The following is a 17,877-nucleotide window of genomic DNA, read 5'->3' as shown; positions in this document are numbered from 1 at the left end:
AGAATTGCATTGGCTTTTTTAGCTGCCGCGTCACACTGTTGGCTCATGTCAAGTTTGTGGTCAACCAAGACTCCTAGATCCTTTTCACATGTACTGCTCTCAAGCCAGGTGTCACCCATCTTGTATTTGTGCCTCTCATTTTTTTTGCCCAAGTGCAATACTTTACATTTCTTCCTGTTAAAGTTCATCTTGTTTGTTTTGGCCCAGTTCTCTAATTATTAGAGGAGATGGGATTATTAGAGGTGTCCCAGATATTTGCCTGTGAATATTTTCAAGAGCCCAAGATATTCCCTGAAAACACCTTTCCGTTTTTTACTTTTTCCATGTCCCCTCCTTTCCCCATGGTTCACAGCAGTTGTTTCCTCTTTGCTGCTATTATGGTGCCATTTCTTCCCACTGATTGCCCTCCTCACTTGAGCGATCCCAACCAACTGGGGAACTCATTTGGCAAATTGGATTTGTGTGGTGTTGCCGCAAAGCCAATTCCAGGTAAAGGTCAGGCAACGTTCCTGTCTTCGTTCTGTTTGGGGGCGGCATGGAGTGAGGAAGCCTCACTGTGAATGTAAGAACGTAAGAAAAGCTTGCCGGATTTGGCCATATGACCATCTAGACCAGCATCCTGTTGCCACAGAGTCCAACAACATGCCTATAGGAAACCCACAAGCAGAATTCAAACACAAGAGCCACTCTCACTTTTCAGCAACTAGTATTCAGAAGCAATGTTGGCTTCAACTGTGGAGGCAGAACATAACCGGCATGGCTAGTAGCTATCAATAGCCCTCTCCTCCTCCATGCATTTGTCTATTCCTCTTTTAAAGCCGTCGAAGTTTGTGGCCATCACTGCCTCATGTCGTAGCAAGTTCCATTCAATACTTCAATTTTATCACCCCTGCTTCCTCTCCCCCCAGAAATCACTGCACTTTTTAATGGTGGTGGGCACACGTTCATGAAGACTCGGCCCAACCTGTAATATATCTATAATTTATTTTAAAGCATTTATAAACGGAGATACAGTGGTACCTCGGGATGTGAACGGGATCCGTTCTGGAGCCCTGTTCGCATCCCGAACAGAACATAAGACGCGACAGCACATCTGCGCATGTGCAGGTCGCGTTTTGCCGCTTCCACGCATGCGTGTGATGTCATTTTGACCGTCTGTGCATGTGCGAGCGGTGAAACCCGGAAGTAACGCGCTCTGTTACTTCCTGGTCACCGCAACCCGAAAATACTTATCCTGAAGCGTATTTATCCCAAGGTATGACTGTGTATGCAATATTGCTCAAACAAAAATGCAACACAACATAAGAAAAACAGTAATATAAAGGCATATAAAAGCAGGAATTCGAGAATATGTAGAGATGAGGAAGAATGTCAGTTTTGGTTTCTCCAGGCAAGAAATGCATATACTGAGGTAAAGTGTGCATAAAGAAGCATTTGTTAGTAATAATAATAACAACAATAATAATAATAATAATATACAAAATGCATTATATAAAGAAAATTGTTCTGCAAAAATGGGAATATTAGGGTAGTGTCACACTAAAATGTCTGTGAGTGATGAACATATATAGATAGATGATAGATAAATAGATTAAACAGATAGATAGATTAATAGCAAACTGATGTGGGAAAATGGAGAACTGACCCTACATTTGAAAAAAGAGAAATTGATAGATTTACATATCCGTGACCACTAATTACCACCTGCTGGACAAAAGCGCTCTCTGCTGTGGCTGCCAATTTACCTACATTTTCTCTTTTCTTCCCCCACTCTGAAAAAAATCACTAAAAGGGGCCTTCCATTTTGCCTCTTCCAAATGGAGCAATGAAATAGGAAGGGTGGAGTAACATTTCAACTTGGCCTTGTTTAAGAAGCAAAACAATCAGTGGGGTAAGCATAGCATAGCACTTCGCAAAGGAACTAATTTCCAAAGGGCACCTCAAAAATGCCACAGAAGTTCAGGGAAAAGTCGCCCCGTTGGCCGTAAAAGGTCTTTCCCCTCGGGTCTAATGAGCGACTTTGCTTCCGCGCAGTTCAATTTTATGCTTGGGTGGAAGGAGTTAAAGCGATGCCTTCGCAGCTCAGGAAACAGCCCGTCCCGTTAAGCCGTAATGCTGTTGCTTCCCATTGGCATCATATCAACGATGGATTATTTTCCGCTGCAGATTGAATCGTCGCTGAAGTTTCGAATACATCTTAGCAATCACCTTTCAGAACATGGCAGCTAGCTCTGGGAAGCACAGAGACTTTTAAGCAAAGTTTTCTTTCCTCTCCTTTCTCCTCTGCCCCCAATACCTGAGAGATCACCTAAAGACCATTTAGGAAAAGTCTAGGGTGGCCAGCTGTAATTTTTACTTCCTCTACTCTTGTGCCTGTAACAGCATCCTGACAGGCAGCTATCAAACTTTCCTGCAATGCTTTTATTTCTGTGGTTGGAAAGCCTTCACATATCTCCTTTATGCATGACTGGATGCAGTTATAAATAAATAAATAAATATAAATATAAATAAATAATTTTTTTATTTATACCCCACCCTTCCCGGTTCAGGAAGCCTGGCTCAGGGTGGCTAACAACAAATTTAAAACACTTAATTGATGCTACAAAAAAAAAAAAAAACCAAACACCAGCATAAAATACGGTATAAAATGTAAATAACAATAAAATCGAGAATCAAAAATCAATTTAGGGGGAAAATCTACCCAATAAACATTAGATGATCACTAGGGCTAGCTGGCTAAATGAGTCCCACTTGGGCCAGTGAGGAGACCAGGGGAGAACCAGCTGTGGGATCCCAGAGTGGGCAATCTTCACAAAAAGGGAAGGGGGAGAGAAGGAAGGGGAACAAAAGATCAGGCCAGGTTCAAATTGAAAGCCCTGCAGAAGGAAGTTCAATCCTGCAGGGCCCTGGTCTCATGGGACAGAGCATTCCACCAGGTCGGAGCCACCACTGAAAAGGCCCTGGCCCTGGTGGAGGATAATCTAACTTCCTTAGGGCCCGGGACCTCTAAACTATGGTTATTCATGGACCTAAAGGTCCTCTGCGGGGCAGACCAGGAGAGGCGGTCCCGTAAATACGAGGGCCCTAAGCCATAAAAGGCATAGGAGGAAGAGGACCAGGAAAGAAGATGGCGATTCCTGGGCATGGCTTTGCCAAAGTCAGCGAGAGAGATTTAAGGACACAATTCACCCTTCACCCAGTGGGACGTTAATTGCGTACAATATTTGTATCCCCTTTCAGGCTCTTGGAGTTGCTTAACATAAATCAGATCTAAGCCCCGGACCCTGTCCTGAGGCTCACAGTATAAGAAGTCATGACATGGGAGGAAAAACAGGAATGGGAGGGAAGAGGGGGAAGCAAGCTCTTCAGGTTGCAGCCGGTGCCGGTGCCGGTTCTGGCCGTCTTGCCCTTGGTAAAGAGGAGACCCTTCCCTGAAACACTTTGCCGCCCCCCAGAACAGAGCTGGTCACAACATCCAGGCCAGGAAGGCAGGACAGCTCCTGTCACCCAGCTCTTCCCTCAGACAGCTGACAATGGCAGTCAGAATCAGGCCTGATTGGGTTGCCCTCACTGTTGTCAATGGCAGCTTTGGCTCAAAACGGCTTTAATCCTCCTGGATTTATTTATTTAAACAGAATTTCGAAACAGCTTGATGTGTTGTTGTTTCTTAAATCTCTTAAGAGTACAATATATTTATAATATAAAAACAATATTGGTTAAAAACAAAAAATGCAGCCTTGAAATGATATTAAAACATACAAGCAAATAGAATCTATCTATCTATCTATCTATCTATCTATCTATCTATCTATCTACCGGTATATATCTATATATATATATATCTATATACCGGTATATCTATCTATCTATCTATCTATCTATCTATCTATCTATCTATCATCTATCTATCTATCTATCTATCTATCTATCTATCTATCTATCTATCTATCTATCTATATAAAATGAGGCAGAAACAGAGTTAATTTGAAGAGAGAGTTACATTCCCAGCTGTTTTAGGGGTGGGTTGAAGTGACTCAACACAAAATTATCTGGAAACCTTGTAAGTCATTTTAACACTAACAGACACACATTAAAATGGCATCCATATTCCTCCCTCAAGCGAAATCTTTGTGGGAGAAAATACTTTAGTTGGTCATGACAATAAATGATGCCACTTTTCATGCAGCCGGCAAAGATCTTACTTTTCGAGAAGTGTCCTGCTAAATGGCAGAGGATTCTTCACACCAGGATCCTCCGCAACGTGTCATCCGCCAGACAAAATGGCACCCGTGAGCCGTGTGTTGTTTCCCGCCATACTCGGGACCATATGTAGTCGCGGGCAGGTGGCGAACAGAGACATTTTGAGCTTGGAGGGCCTCCACACAATCATACTGGGTTGGTGGTTTGTGCTTGCTTTAATAGACAACACATTGCACACACCTGCCTGTATGTTGAATATCACAGGCTGCAGGGAGGGGGTGGATTGTAAGAATCAAAATGAAATGTTCTGATGCCTGAGAAGATTAAACATGGAAAAAAAGCCCAACACTGAGGGGATTATATTTCTATTTAAAACCATAATAACTGGATGAATAGAACACAGTTTGGAAACTGACCTGAAAAATTAGTAATATTAGGGCTGCCTCTCCCATAAACCTACCCCGGGTGAACAACTGCTTTTTGATAGTTTGCTTTCTATAAACATAAAAATAAGAAAACCACTTACTATGTTCCTGTGTTGATTGGCCCCCACCCACTTTCAACACTTTTTTTTTTTGCATGTTTGGGTTGGATCTTTAATCCTCAACTGATTAAAAATGCTGCTACACTCGCGGTATGCATTGCTACGATGATTGCTTGAAACCCCTGATAAGAGACCTGTCGCTCGATCACATACAGCAAGTCTTTTAATAATAATAATAATAATAATAATAATAATAATAATAATAATTTATTTTTATACCCCGCCCATCTGGATGGGTTTCCCCAGCCACTCTGGGTGGCTTCCAACAAAATATTAAAATACAATAGTCTGTCAAACATTAAAAGCTTCCCTAAACTTACAAGCTTACAAGCAAGGGACAGGGTTATGACTGTGGTTTAGCTATCTCTCCTTCCATAACCATATCTAACACAGCAGTTCCAAGAAAGGAGTAAGAAATAAAAAATAATGTTAATGGTTTATACACATATTTATTACACCCTCACCCCTCCTCGCAACAACCCTGTGAAGTAGGTTAGGTTGTGGAGTGGTGATTGGCCAAAGGTCACCTAGCAAGCTCTATGGCTGGATTTGAACCCAGGTCTCTCCATTCCTACTCTGACATTCTAGCCACTATAATGGACTGGCTCCAAATAGTATATATGGTAGTAATGGGATTCCAGGCAAATCACACTTTGGGGACATGCTGGCAGGTTTTTATTGGTTTATACCAAGAAATCCTGCATGGTATGTCTTGCATAGTGCACACTTTCACACAAATCAGCCCGAGAACAATTGTTATTTTAGTCTCTTTAAGCCATATTTCCCCATGATGCTCAGTCCACAAACCTGTGGTTTAAGGGCTCCCGGTTTCACATCCTGGTTTGAAATGAGCCCTTAAACCATCATTTTCCAGTTCAAGCATCACCCTATAATGCCATTATAGCAATCTATGGTGCCACCGCTTTAGGAATGCTATGTAAAGTTCTTCTTGCCTCACCTCAAAAAGGACATTGCAAGGTTGGGAAAAGGTTCAAAAAGCAGCAACCCAAATGAGGAAAGCTTGCAGCATTTGAGTCTCTTTCCCCCCGTTTAGAGGCAGCAAGTAAGAGGCGGCCTGCTAGAATTGTATAAAATTATGCAGCACATAGACAGTGAATAGAGGAAAGTCCTTCTCTCGCTCATAATGTTAGATTGCGCTGACATCCATTGAAGCTGAACGCTGGAAGATTCAGGAGAGACAAAAGAAAGTACTTATTCACACAGCATATAATTAAACCATTCAATTCACTCCCACGAGAAACAGTGATAGCCCCCGAAAGAGGATTAGACTAATTCACGGAGGACAAGGCTATCAATGGCTACTAACTATGATTGCTGTTTTCTACCTCCACTGTCAGAGGCAATAGGCTTCTGAATACTAGTTGCTGGAAACTACAGGAAGGGGAGTGTGTTATCGCTCTCAGTTTCTGCTTGCATGCTTCGCGTGGGCATTTGGTTGGCCACAGTGAGAACAGGGTGCTGGGCTGGATATACCGTGGGCCTGATCCTGCAGGGCTTTTCCGTCTGTCCTTAACTAGCATGGCTTTGCTGTAGCCTAGCACGCCTGGGGAGGAGAGAAGGAAAGAAGTGAGGGAAGAACTGGAGGAGGGGAGCAAGATGAAAGAACACAGAAGCGTTACTCTGCCAGACAGGGATATTTGGCCTTAGTTGTATGACTTGTCTCAGTTAGCTCTCTGCTCCTGAGGTCTTTGACATGGCAGCTGCCCAAATGGTGCCTCATTAACTAGGTACTAGTCTGCTTTTTTGAAGGGACGCGGGTGGCACTGTGGGTTAAACCACAGAGCCTAGGGCTTGCCAATCAGAAGGTCGGCGGTTCGAATCCCCGCGACGGGGTGAGCTCCCATTGCTCAGTCCCTGCTCCTGCCAACCTAGCAGTTTGAAAGCACGTGAAAAGTGCAAGTAGATAAATAGGTACCGCTCTGGCGGGAAGGTAAACGGCGTTTCCGTGTGCTGCTCTGGTTCGCTAGAAGTGGCTTAGTCATGCTGGCCACATGACCCGGAAACTGTACGCCGGTTCCCTCGGCCAATAAAGCGAGATGAGCGCCGCAACCCCAGAGTCAGTCACGACTGGACCTAATGGTCAGGGCTCCCTTTACCTTTAGACTGTTCTTGCTACCCCTTACTTATGTTTGGTCAGACATCTTCTGGTGCCCCCTTATATTCCCAGCTGTTGGATTATATTGCCTTCTGCCACCAGAGCCTTTTCAAAAAGCACACATTGCCTAGAATGTTATTTTAACAGGCTATTCATATGTTCCAAAAGAATTAGAATGTTTCTGCCAGTTTTACGTGCACCTGCCCATTTGTGATAGATGGTTTCTGTTAAGCAAGTCTTGCTTAGCTTATTTCGTCTCTGTCTGCGCTCCCCCTTCAAGCTAGTTCGCAATCCGTCGAGACATCTTCATGCATTGGTCACTGATGTGTGAAAGGTGGCGCACAGCTATTCTTTGTGCTTGATCAGCATTATTCTCTGAGAGAGACTGAGCCCACAATCCCGAGAGGAGGAAACATAAAGACTAATCCAGGGACATTGAAGATGGAGTGCGAGAAGCAAGCCAGCTTTTAACAAACTGCAACGGGAGGAGGTCTGGGCTGGACCTGCCTTTAGAAACAGGATCCAAATGGATTTCTAATTGATGGAATATTTGGCTGCTCTGTTCCCTGTTCTGTTGAAATAGAATCATTAGAAAGCTGATCTGCCTGCCTTTTTGCACCGACTTTGTTGCTGTGTGCCTCCGTGAGAACGTTCCCTCAAGGCAATGGCTTTCAGACTTTCTTCCTGCACAGAATCCTTCCAAACCAGTTCTGCTGAGAAACCCATAGGTGCTGCTATGGAACCTTTCTCTCTTACAGAAGATGCTGGGAAGCATCTTAGGGTGTACACAGCTCCTCTTGGGCCTCTCTGCTAACGCATGTGAATGGCAGATGCTCTTGAGAACACATCCAGTGCTCTTTCTGCAGAGGGGGTTCCATGGCTCACCTGTAGAGGAAATGTTTGGCACACAGAGGGTTCTGCCTTCAGTCTCCAGCAGAAATCTTTTTTATTTATTTTTATTGATTTTAACATATAAATTATAAAATGTACCACAAAACTTATCACTTATACAATCTTTTTAGACTTCCATCAGCACCTCTGATGATCCACCGTTTTAACCACCTCTTAACTTTATATTGCCCTTACATCTCTTAACAAATCATCCTTCCCCTTCTCCATTTTTGCAATACTTCCAATAATACTCCTCACAAAACTTCTTGCAAACCTACAAACGTCGTCTGATCTTCACAAATACTTTTCAAGTAGTCCGTAAATTTACTCCAGTCTTCCGTGAATTTCTGGTCCCGCCGGTTTCGAATCCTTCCTGTTAGTTTATCTAGTTCTGCATAGTCCATTAACTTCATCCTCCATGCTTCAATCATCGGTAATTCTTCTTGCTTCCATTTTGGGGCCAGTAATATTCTTGCTGCTGTTGTTGCATATAAAAAGAGCTTACATTCCTTTCTATTTATATCACTCCCCACAATGCCCAGTAAAAATGCTTCTGGTTTCTTTATGAATGTATATTTCAACATTTTTTTCAACATCGGTCTCCAGCAGAAATCTAATGGCGTTCACCATGACAGCTCTCATAGCAGACGAGAGTCCGAAACGCCATCCTTTTTAGAAACGCACGTAAACCCCAAAAGCAGCAATACAACTGCATAAAGCTCCATTTATTAGGATCAGCACGAATACAATCCTGTGCATATTTTCCATGGAATAAGCTCCATTGAAGCGGGAGATGCTGCTAAATGATTACATTGGTTCAGCTTGTAAAACACATTGAACTTTACCAAGAGATCTTCAGCCAGCTGAAATGCAACCGATAGCATTTAATTAAAAACACAAACAATCTCGCAAAGAAGCGTTACCATTAAAACGCTGGCAGGAAGTAGGAACTTCATCAAAGGAAAGAAAATTAAGCATCCCTTCCTCTGCTTGGTTTTCCTCTGTCTTCCTCTATGGTGATAAGTCACAAACAAACTTGAAAGCTTTGTTATCCCTTCATTGGCTTGCTGGGACAAGGAGAGTTTGCATTCATCAGGGTGTCCAAGAAGATGACTCTGTCTCTCCTGCTCTAAACTCCCCCTTCACTGCACCACTGATCTCCAGCAGAAATATTCTTGTCTGGGACCTTGGAGAGTGCAGTAAAGGCAGTCAGTGCTGGGCTGGCTGGAGCAGTGTAAGTGAAGAGCTCTCTATTCGTCTAACAGGAAAGTATCCACAGATCACAGGCTAAGCACACACTTCGCATGCAGAAGTTTCCTGCCTTCAGTTGCCAGCTGAAAAGGACCTGAGGTAGCTGGAAATGGGAAAGATTCCCATCTGGGTCTTTGGAGAGTTGCTGGCAGTCAGAGCAGGCAGTACTGGTCTAGATGGCATTGAGTGGTGGCCAAGCTTTCTATCCAGGAAGCTTATTTGCCATGACTGATCTTCTCATTGAGGAACTCCCCGCCACAAGTTTCCAGTAGCCATAGGGGTTTCCTGAACAACACAGCATTAAGGAATTTGCAAATTTGGCAACAACTACCTGTCAGCAACACAGACAGCCAAACCAACTCACTCCACTCACCTGAACACCTGTTTTTCTTTAAGAAGTTGCTACCGCGTTTCACCATTGGGCCAGTTTTTTTTGGCTAATTACCTCTTGCATACCAAAATCTGGTCCTATCGAAGTTGAACACTAGGGATTTCCTCCTACCCAACCAATGAAACACCAGAATCAAAGCCAAATTTTATATGTGTTCTAAGTTTAACTAATTTTCCAAGTTCACCCCTAACGCTGAAATCCAAAACGCTGAGAATCCAGTTGTAAACCTTTACATTTCTGGGCAGGGGATCTTACATTCACCCACTGTCAAAAATTCACAAAGGCAGCAATCCTATACGTGGTGTTAAGTCCAATTGAACTCGGTGGCACTGACTTCTATAAAAGTACAGGGAATTTAGGATGTTGGTTTCTGGTTCTCTAGAGTCATTTGTTTGAGAACTTGAAATCACACACACACAAACCAGAAATACAAAGTTTGTTTGAGTATATGTGTACACCCTATCTTGTTGGCTTAGAGCTTAGTCACAGCCTTTTCCTCATCTTAAAAAACACCATTTATTATCAGATGTTCTGCAAACATACACACACAGTCAGTGTGAAGGGGTGGCACCTTCAGGAATCTGCTGATGGCCCACACTCCAGGTGGAGTCCCGCTGACAAGAGCCCCTGGACTTCCTGTATTGCAGAGGTAGATAAATTGAGGGATGGGAGCCCATGTATGGGAACTTGCCCAAGGCCTTCTGAAACCTTGGAGCTGATGCTATATGCATAACCCCTTGGCAGCTATTACAAATATAGAACCAGCCATTGTTCTTGGGTTTCACCAGTTTTGACCCTGCTTCTTAAAAGCATTTCATTGATCCCCAAGTGGTTGAGGACTGGAACCTTAATACCGCTTTTACAAACAACATCGGGTGCAAGCCAAACCTTCTGGAATTAATGGCCAATGTCCCATTGAGATTCTCAGAACTACACCAGATCAGTAGGGAGGAAAATGTATGGAAGAAATTGGGACATAAGGATGGAACAGTCTTTACTTTCACATTGCACAGAGCGGGGCAGACTCCCTGCCTCATTTCACTAGTCTTACCGGAATTATTTTCATTTCCCTCAGACTTCCAACAGATGTTTTGCCTGAGCTGGAGCCTCCAAATTCTCTCCGAATTTCACTACAAGTGAAATTCGATGGGAACTCTACCTATGCCATGCATTCACAACTGGGAGATACATGGGGTGGGTGTCTTGTAGATGCTACTAGTACTGACTTTTAATACCCGCACAATGCTCTTGCACTTTTGTATCTCATCCTATAACCTGCTAACCTTTGTCTCCTTAGGTTTGAAGACCATTGTAGGTGCCCTTATCCAGTCAGTTAAGAAACTTGCCGATGTGATGATCTTGACCGTTTTTTGCTTGAGTGTTTTCGCCCTCATAGGGCTCCAACTCTTCATGGGAAATCTGAGGCAGAAGTGTGTCCGGAAGTTTAACACCACCATTAACGGCACATTCATACCGGACGAGGAGAGGTGGCCATCCTTAGATGCTTTTTTAAATGATGCAGGTAAGATGCTCTCTTGGCTTCTGTATTTTATGGTTTTTGCCAGATGCAAGTTTCTTCACTTGCATTTATTATGAAAATAAATAAATCCAAGTTTGACACCATGCGGAAACTCAGAGCTCTGTGCCAAGAAGGCTCAGCGTTGTGTATGGAAACATTTAAAAAGCCAACCAGCAACTTTTAGTGGTGTTTGTTTGTTTGTTGGGATACTTCCGGGGGTGCCTCATCCTATATGAAGTCTCCTAGATGCTAAGATCTTCAGAGGTGTTTTTGCTTTGGGTCCTTCTGCTGTCTGGGCTAAGGTGGGCTAAGGAATGATAAGGAGCAGGGCCTCCTCTGTGGTGGCTTCATAGCCAAGGAAGCTAGTTGGAACAGCTCAGTGGGGATATTTAGGAAGCTGCTGAAAACTTTTCTATGAGGGCACATTTTTGGGAGCAGAATGGTTGTTGTTGCTGCAGCATTATTAGCATTTGCAGAGTGCTAGAGGTCTTGAACCAGAGACTCAGGTGAAGCTGGCCTCCAGGGAGAGAATGGAACTGAGGATACCAGCTCAGCAAACGTCAGGCTACAAAAAGGACCAGTGGAATTGTACCATAACGCTTCTGATTCTGCTTTAGTGCCTGAGAAATTCTGTTCTCTGGCTGTATCTTTCCCCACTGATCTATTATGTGGCTTTGCTGCCCCAGTGTTTGACTGCCTCGCAGTTTTCCCAGGGTTCTGTTCTACAGGAACCCAAGGCTGCCTGGGAGAGCTGGGCAGTGCCCCTCCCAGAGGCTGAGGCAAGAGTTCAAGGCCCACAGAGCACCTTCAGGACCTTGGAGAGCTCCATAGTCACGTAGAGGTAGCCTGATGAGCTGCTGCCTCTAGGAGCACCTTGCTCAAACTGAAGCCTAAAATATGATGTCTGGATTGTAGTGAAGCAACTCCCCACAGGAGGGGACCTGCTGTTAAAGGGCTCTCACCTAATTATGTGAGGCACCTGTGTGGCTGGGGAGATGCTCCTGTATCGGACGAGGATAGTATAGCTGCATCTTCTGGTTGGGAAAGCACTGAAGTTGGTCCTGGCAGTTCTTCACCCAAGTGCCTCTTCCCCCTTTGTGTCCATTGCTCCATGCCTGGCCTCCGAGTTGTGGTTCATGGCACCCAGCTTTAAAACCTGATTGTGGCTGCGTGCCTCCAAGCTGCCACCCGTTGCCATGCGATCTTGGCTGCCCTGGTGTTTATTGGCTTGTTGGTTTTAAGATGTTTTCTGATTACTGTTAGCGCCTGTGAGATACTGCTTATAGGCTAGCTGGCAGGGCTGTAGCTTTAGGATGAATGGGTGAATGAAACAGTTTGAAATCTTTCGGGATTTGAAGGCTGAGCAAGATGGCAAGAGGGTTAAACAAAGGGCAATTAGTTCACCAAGAAAGCAGCTCAGAGGATCAAGTATTTGTATCTTGCTTTGGCCCGGACATTAACAGAAGCCAGTAGCTGTCACTGGGCAAGTTAGTTGCTCCGAGCCCTTGGGATGTGAGTCACTCCTTGGTTGCAGGGTGGGGGCTGAAATGCTGCCTATCAGGGTTCAAAGGATAGATGAGCCTGAGAAGCTTTGTGATAAGTGATTTTAAAATATATATATACCGTATTTTTCGCCCTATAGGATGCACTGCCCAAGCTTCCCCCGACCCCAGCCCCCAAACAGGCAGCTCTCTGCAAGCCGTGGGAGCCCAGCGCTGGCTCCCGCTGCTTGCGGAGAGGTCCACGAAGCCTGGATGCGCTGATCTCAGCGCGCACAGGCTTCGGCATGCAGGCAACTCTCCGCAAGCAGCGGGAGTGCTCCCGCTGCTTGCGGAGAGGTCCGCGAAGCCTGGACGCGCTGAGATCAGCGCGCGCAGGTTTCGGCATGCAGGCAGCTCTCTGCAAGCAGCGGGAGCGCTCCCGCTGCTTGCGGAGAGGTCCGCGAAGCCTGGACGTGCTGAGATCAGCGCGCGCAGGCTTCGGCATGCAGGCAGCTCTCTGCAAGCAGCGGGAGCGCTCCCGCTGCTTGCGGAGAGGTCCGCGAAGCCTGGAGAGCGAGAGGGGTCAGTGCGCACCGAAAGCCTGCATTCGCCCCATAGGACGCACACACATTTCCCCTTCATTTTTGGAGGGGAAAAAGTGCGTCCTATAGGGCGAAAAATATGGTATGTGGGAATGCTGCTACTGTTGCTTTGGGATTGCAGCCCAATTGAGCATCATAAACCACACTTTGGGTGGCATCCAGCAAAGTAGCTATGGTCACACAAGGATTTCCATTTGGGCAGTGGAACTTGCCCTGTCTTTCCCCCAATCCAAAATCTGAACTGGAGGATTGAGGAAACCCCACAACAGATTTAAGTGGTGCATGGGGTTGGGGAGGGGAATTTCCATGGCACAGCTAGATATTATTGTGCTAATGCTGCTGCTTCATTGCATGTCACCCTTCATTTCTCTGCCTGCGATAAAACCCTTCTTGTGGCTCCCCCCCCTTTCTGTCCATTGTACGCACCTGTAACTAAACCAGGCATGATTTGATGCAGAAAAAGGAGCAGGGATATAAATGTTTAAGATAAATGACGATAAGAAAATGAATATTAGCGTCCCTGTCCCTTCAAGAACACACAGCATTACCTTCTCCCCATCAGTGGGAACGCTGCATTGATTACACTGCTGCCTATCTACAAACTTCCTGGCCAGCAACAAATATGCAATTCCAGACTCTACATCTAGATCAGTCCCAGTTTTATCAGGACAATGAAACAAGCAAACAAAAGCATTAAAAAGATGCATGTCTAGGCAGGCGTCTTGTGGAAGGGTAAAGAAATCAAATTAATAGATGAAGGATTGCAATACTCTGCTGCAAAACTAGTCTGTGCAGGGATCCTGAAACAAGAGAACTATTGTGAGAGTGAGTGTCTGATTTAAACAGGAAGTCAGGGCTGGAATAATAATAATAATAATAATAATAATAATAATAATAGAGATTCCCTGCTGAACCATGCCTTTGAGGTTTCAATCTCATAGCTGTTACTTTCCCTTTATGAATGTATTTAACAGAATTGCTGCCTTTAAAAAACAAAAACAAACAAACAGCAAACATTGCTTCTTTTTAATGGCAACACATTCATCCAAACCTCAACAGGAGTGCCATTCCTGGCATGCTAGAATGGGTACATCTGTTGGATTTCTGCCTATTGTGCGGCTGTTTAAAAGACAACAAGCCTGGGAGCGTGGGTCTCTAACTGGTGGTTCAATACCAACAATTAGTGGATAGCTCAATGAAGATGTCAACTCAGCGTGCAGCCACCATGAAAAAGGTGAATTCCATGCTAGAGATCGATAGAAAAGGGAGCTGAAGTAAAAGCTGCCGATATCATCAAGCCAATATACAAATCTATGATGCAACTGCTTTTGGAATACTGTGTGCGTTTCTGATTGCTGTGCCTCATAAAGGATATTGTAGAGCAGGAAAAGGTGTAGGAAAGGGCAACCAAGGTTATTGTGGCAGGAAGAACTCCCTTGTGAGTAAAGGTTACAATATGTAGGACTTTAGAAGTGTTTTTCCCCCTTAATGAATGTGGACTCACATGCATGAACTTGCAGCTGCCATGCTATCACCACACACCACAGAGTGAGCCCCATTGAATTCGGTGGTGCTTAATTCTGAATAGACATGCTTAGGAATGTGCTATGCAGTGCTTTGCATTGTAACACTCACAGCCTCTCAATACCTGTGCTGGAGAGGCTCATTCTGAATGGCTGTTAGCCAATTGCAGGACTTCTTTAACCAAAGGAACAGAACACCTGCCTTGCTTTTGAAACAGCACAGAGCAATCCACTTCAGGGTGAATGAATACAGCAGCCAGCAAGCATGGCATTTTTCAGCATAAGAACTGGGATGCGGTGAAACCTGCTCCTGTTTTCACCTGTGAAATGTTAGAGAGAGTATGGCATCTGTCTGCCCGGGAGGCAATGGAGGAGTGTGCCTTTGGGGGTGAGGTTGGAGGGTTGCGGTGCCTGCTGTGGCTGTAGAGACCGATGTGGGAGAGACATGTTTTGTTGCAGCCGGGGCAGGTGAAGGCAGGTGAAGGGGGTTTGGATTGGGTGTCCATCAATATGCAGATGATTCCCAGCTCTACCTCTCTTTCAAATCAGAACCAGTGAAGGCGATGAAGGTCCTGTGTGAGTGCCTGGAGGTGGTTGGAGGATGGATGGTGGCTAATGGATTGAGGTTGAATCCTGACAAGACAGAAGTACTGTTCTTGGGGGACAGGGGGCGGGCTGGTGTGGAGGACTCCCTGATCCTGAATGGGGTAACTGTGCCCTTGAAGGACCAGGTGCGCAGCTTGGGAGTCATTTTGGACTCACAGCTGTCCATGGAGGCGCAGGTCAATTCTGTATCCAAGGCAGCTGTCTACCAGCTCCACCTGGTACGCAGGCTGAGACCCTACCCACAGACTGTCTCATTAGAGTGGCGCATGCTCTACTGGAATGCACTCTACATGGGGCTACCTTTGAAGGTGACCAGGAAACTACAACTAATCCACATTAATGTGTGAAATTTTAGTGTATTTTTTGTCTTTGTTGGAAGCCACCCAGAGTGGCTGTGGAAACCCAGCCAGATGGGCGGGGTACAAATAATATATTATTATTATTATTATTATTATTATTATTATTATTATTATTACCCAGTTGTGCTGCTGCAGATGCACCATGACATTTCCTCTGTCTGTGCTCCTCCCAGTGGTCATTCCTCCTCTGATCACTGCTGTGGATACATGACTTGTATGCCTGTCTCCAGGCACTGTGGTCATCCGCAAGAGATTGACACATGGCAAGGTGGATGTTGCCAGCCTTCATGTCATGTTTGCAGGCACCTTTGTAACCCATAAGAAAAATTAGGAGAGAAAACTGGCAGAGAGTCAGTCTGCACATGGTCAGGAGTTGCAGAAGGGAGGCCTTGCACCCTGAACTGGTTAGGCCATTTCATTTTTTATTTCCCAGGCTTTAGTGCTTCATTGTTGTCATGTGGTTGTGGGGGGAAAACAAGCCCAAGAATTCTTTAGGGCAAGTATGAGTGGCGGCGCTGGGGAATCAATCATTTTGCAAGTATTGTGTGGAGATGAATGACTTAACATCATTTGAGGGGTATTGATCACGCTACATAATAAGATTCCGCATTTCAATTGCTTGAAGATTGATGTCGCGAATGCAGATAAAGCGAGGATTAGGGACGCTAAATTCGATCAAACGAGGACCAGATTAAGTAAAAGCCTGCCAGTGTTCATTAGGAAGTGGTGTCTCAGACAGAATCCAGGGGAAATGGGAAGAGATGCCCATGCTTGCTCAGGGGATCATGGTCTATTCAAAGAAAGCCCGCATGAAAATAGGGGCCCATGAATGAAGCATCTGGGGCAGAATCCAAATGAAATGCCATAGGGCAATAATAGCCTTCCCAGGGGACTCAGGTTCAGCCCCAGGGATTTGTGGGCCTCTGGGAAAAGACCTGGGGTGGGCCAGCACCCTGCTCTCAGTGGGCCTTCCCTTTACCACAGTACCCCTGCCACAGTGGAGTGTCGAGCATCAGAGAGTGCACTGCGGGTAGGCAAAGATTTGCTTCCCTCTCCCTGCCACCAGACCAGCAATGAAGGTAGGCGCAGGATGAAAGATGGAGAGATAGGAAGGTCTGTGGGTGAGCAGGTGCTAGATGCTCACTGGAGCTTGGGAGAGGGAACAGAGTCTTTCACGTACCCAGTCATTTGGTTTTCAAGCCCAATGTGGGAGTGTGCCTATCACTGATCTTATGATGCCCCCCCTTCAAAAATTGTTTTGGTCAATTGTAGTCCAGGAACATTTGGGAGGGCACCAGGTTGCCTAAGGCTGTCCTAGGATATTGCCACTTGTGAGGCAGCAAATAATGTTCCTAAATTTCTTCTACTTACTGCTTATAGTTTTAATTCTGTACAGTGGTACCTTGGATTAAGAACTTAATTCATTCTGGAGGTTCGTTCTTAACCTGAAACTGTTCTTAACCTGAGGTACCACTTTAGCTAATGGGGCCTCCTGCTGCCGCTGCGCCATTGTTGTGCGATTTCTGTTTTTGAAGCAAAGTTCTTAACCTGAGGTACTATTTCTGTGTTAGCGGAGTCTGTAACCTGAAGTGTCTGTAACTTGAAGCATCTGTAACCTGAGGTACCACTGTAAATGCAAAATGCTTGGGGCCAAAAACACAAAAACCACCCTCACAAAATTTACCCATTCTTTGCCATTTGGGTACTTTTTTGTCTCAGCCAATGTCCCATGCTGGGTCCCTCCCCAACCTGCTTTTTTGAGGAAAACCCAACCCAAAGAAGCAGATAAGTGATCGGCAAGTCCTAGGCTCTGTGGTTTAACCCACAGCACCACCCGTGTCCCATAATGTACTGAGGTTAAAATACAAATAGCTATTAGCCCCTGAAACTATCAAGTTTTTAGTTTTCCTGGATGAAGGTTAAGATGAAGGAATTTAGGGCATCACTCAGCCATTGCTGGCATTAAGATTCCACACACTATTTCCTGAACAGAATGTATATATACATCATTGGCTGGCTTGGAACTGATATATATGTGTGTGTGTGTGTGTGTGTGTGTGTGTGTGTCTCAAATGCATAATATTAGAAGAAGAACAATGCTTCGATGGTCAGAGGGGAAAACACACACATACTATATATGGATCCTTCTGTGTGGGTGGACATTACGGTTTCTAGGAAAGAAGCTTAAAATTTCTGGTCTGCCAGCCTGACAGTGGAAAATACATCTTGATTGAGATATTAAGGGTACATTTAGTAATAAAATGGAGTTTAAGATTTATGAGTCAGCCTAGATTTATGAGATGTAAATAGCACAAGGCAAATATGCTGTTTGGCTTGGAGGGAAGCAAAACAGATCAATAGCTGGATGAATCTGAAGTTTGCAATCATTGGGGG

At 44.9% G+C, this 17,877-nt stretch overlaps 1 protein-coding gene across 8 annotated transcripts in view; it reads left to right on the top strand.

The window, feature by feature from the left end:
* Window positions 1–17,877, top strand: part of SCN5A (sodium voltage-gated channel alpha subunit 5) — a 223,519-nt gene that overhangs the window by 42,584 nt on the left and 163,058 nt on the right. For all 8 annotated transcript variants that reach the window (XM_082192123.1, XM_082192121.1, XM_082192122.1 and 5 more), the window contains exon 6: window positions 10,691–10,915. In XM_082192123.1, the coding sequence (XP_082048249.1) occupies window positions 10,691–10,915 (225 nt within the window). The remainder of the gene's footprint in view (window positions 1–10,690; window positions 10,916–17,877) is intronic.

The sequence above is a fragment of the Podarcis vaucheri genome (genome assembly GCF_965113315.1).
Source record: "Podarcis vaucheri genome assembly, chromosome: 12".
Lineage (NCBI taxonomy): Eukaryota > Metazoa > Chordata > Lepidosauria > Squamata > Lacertidae > Podarcis > Podarcis vaucheri.
Note: the sequence above shows the minus strand (reverse complement) of the source record. Positions and strands in the feature narration are given on the sequence as shown.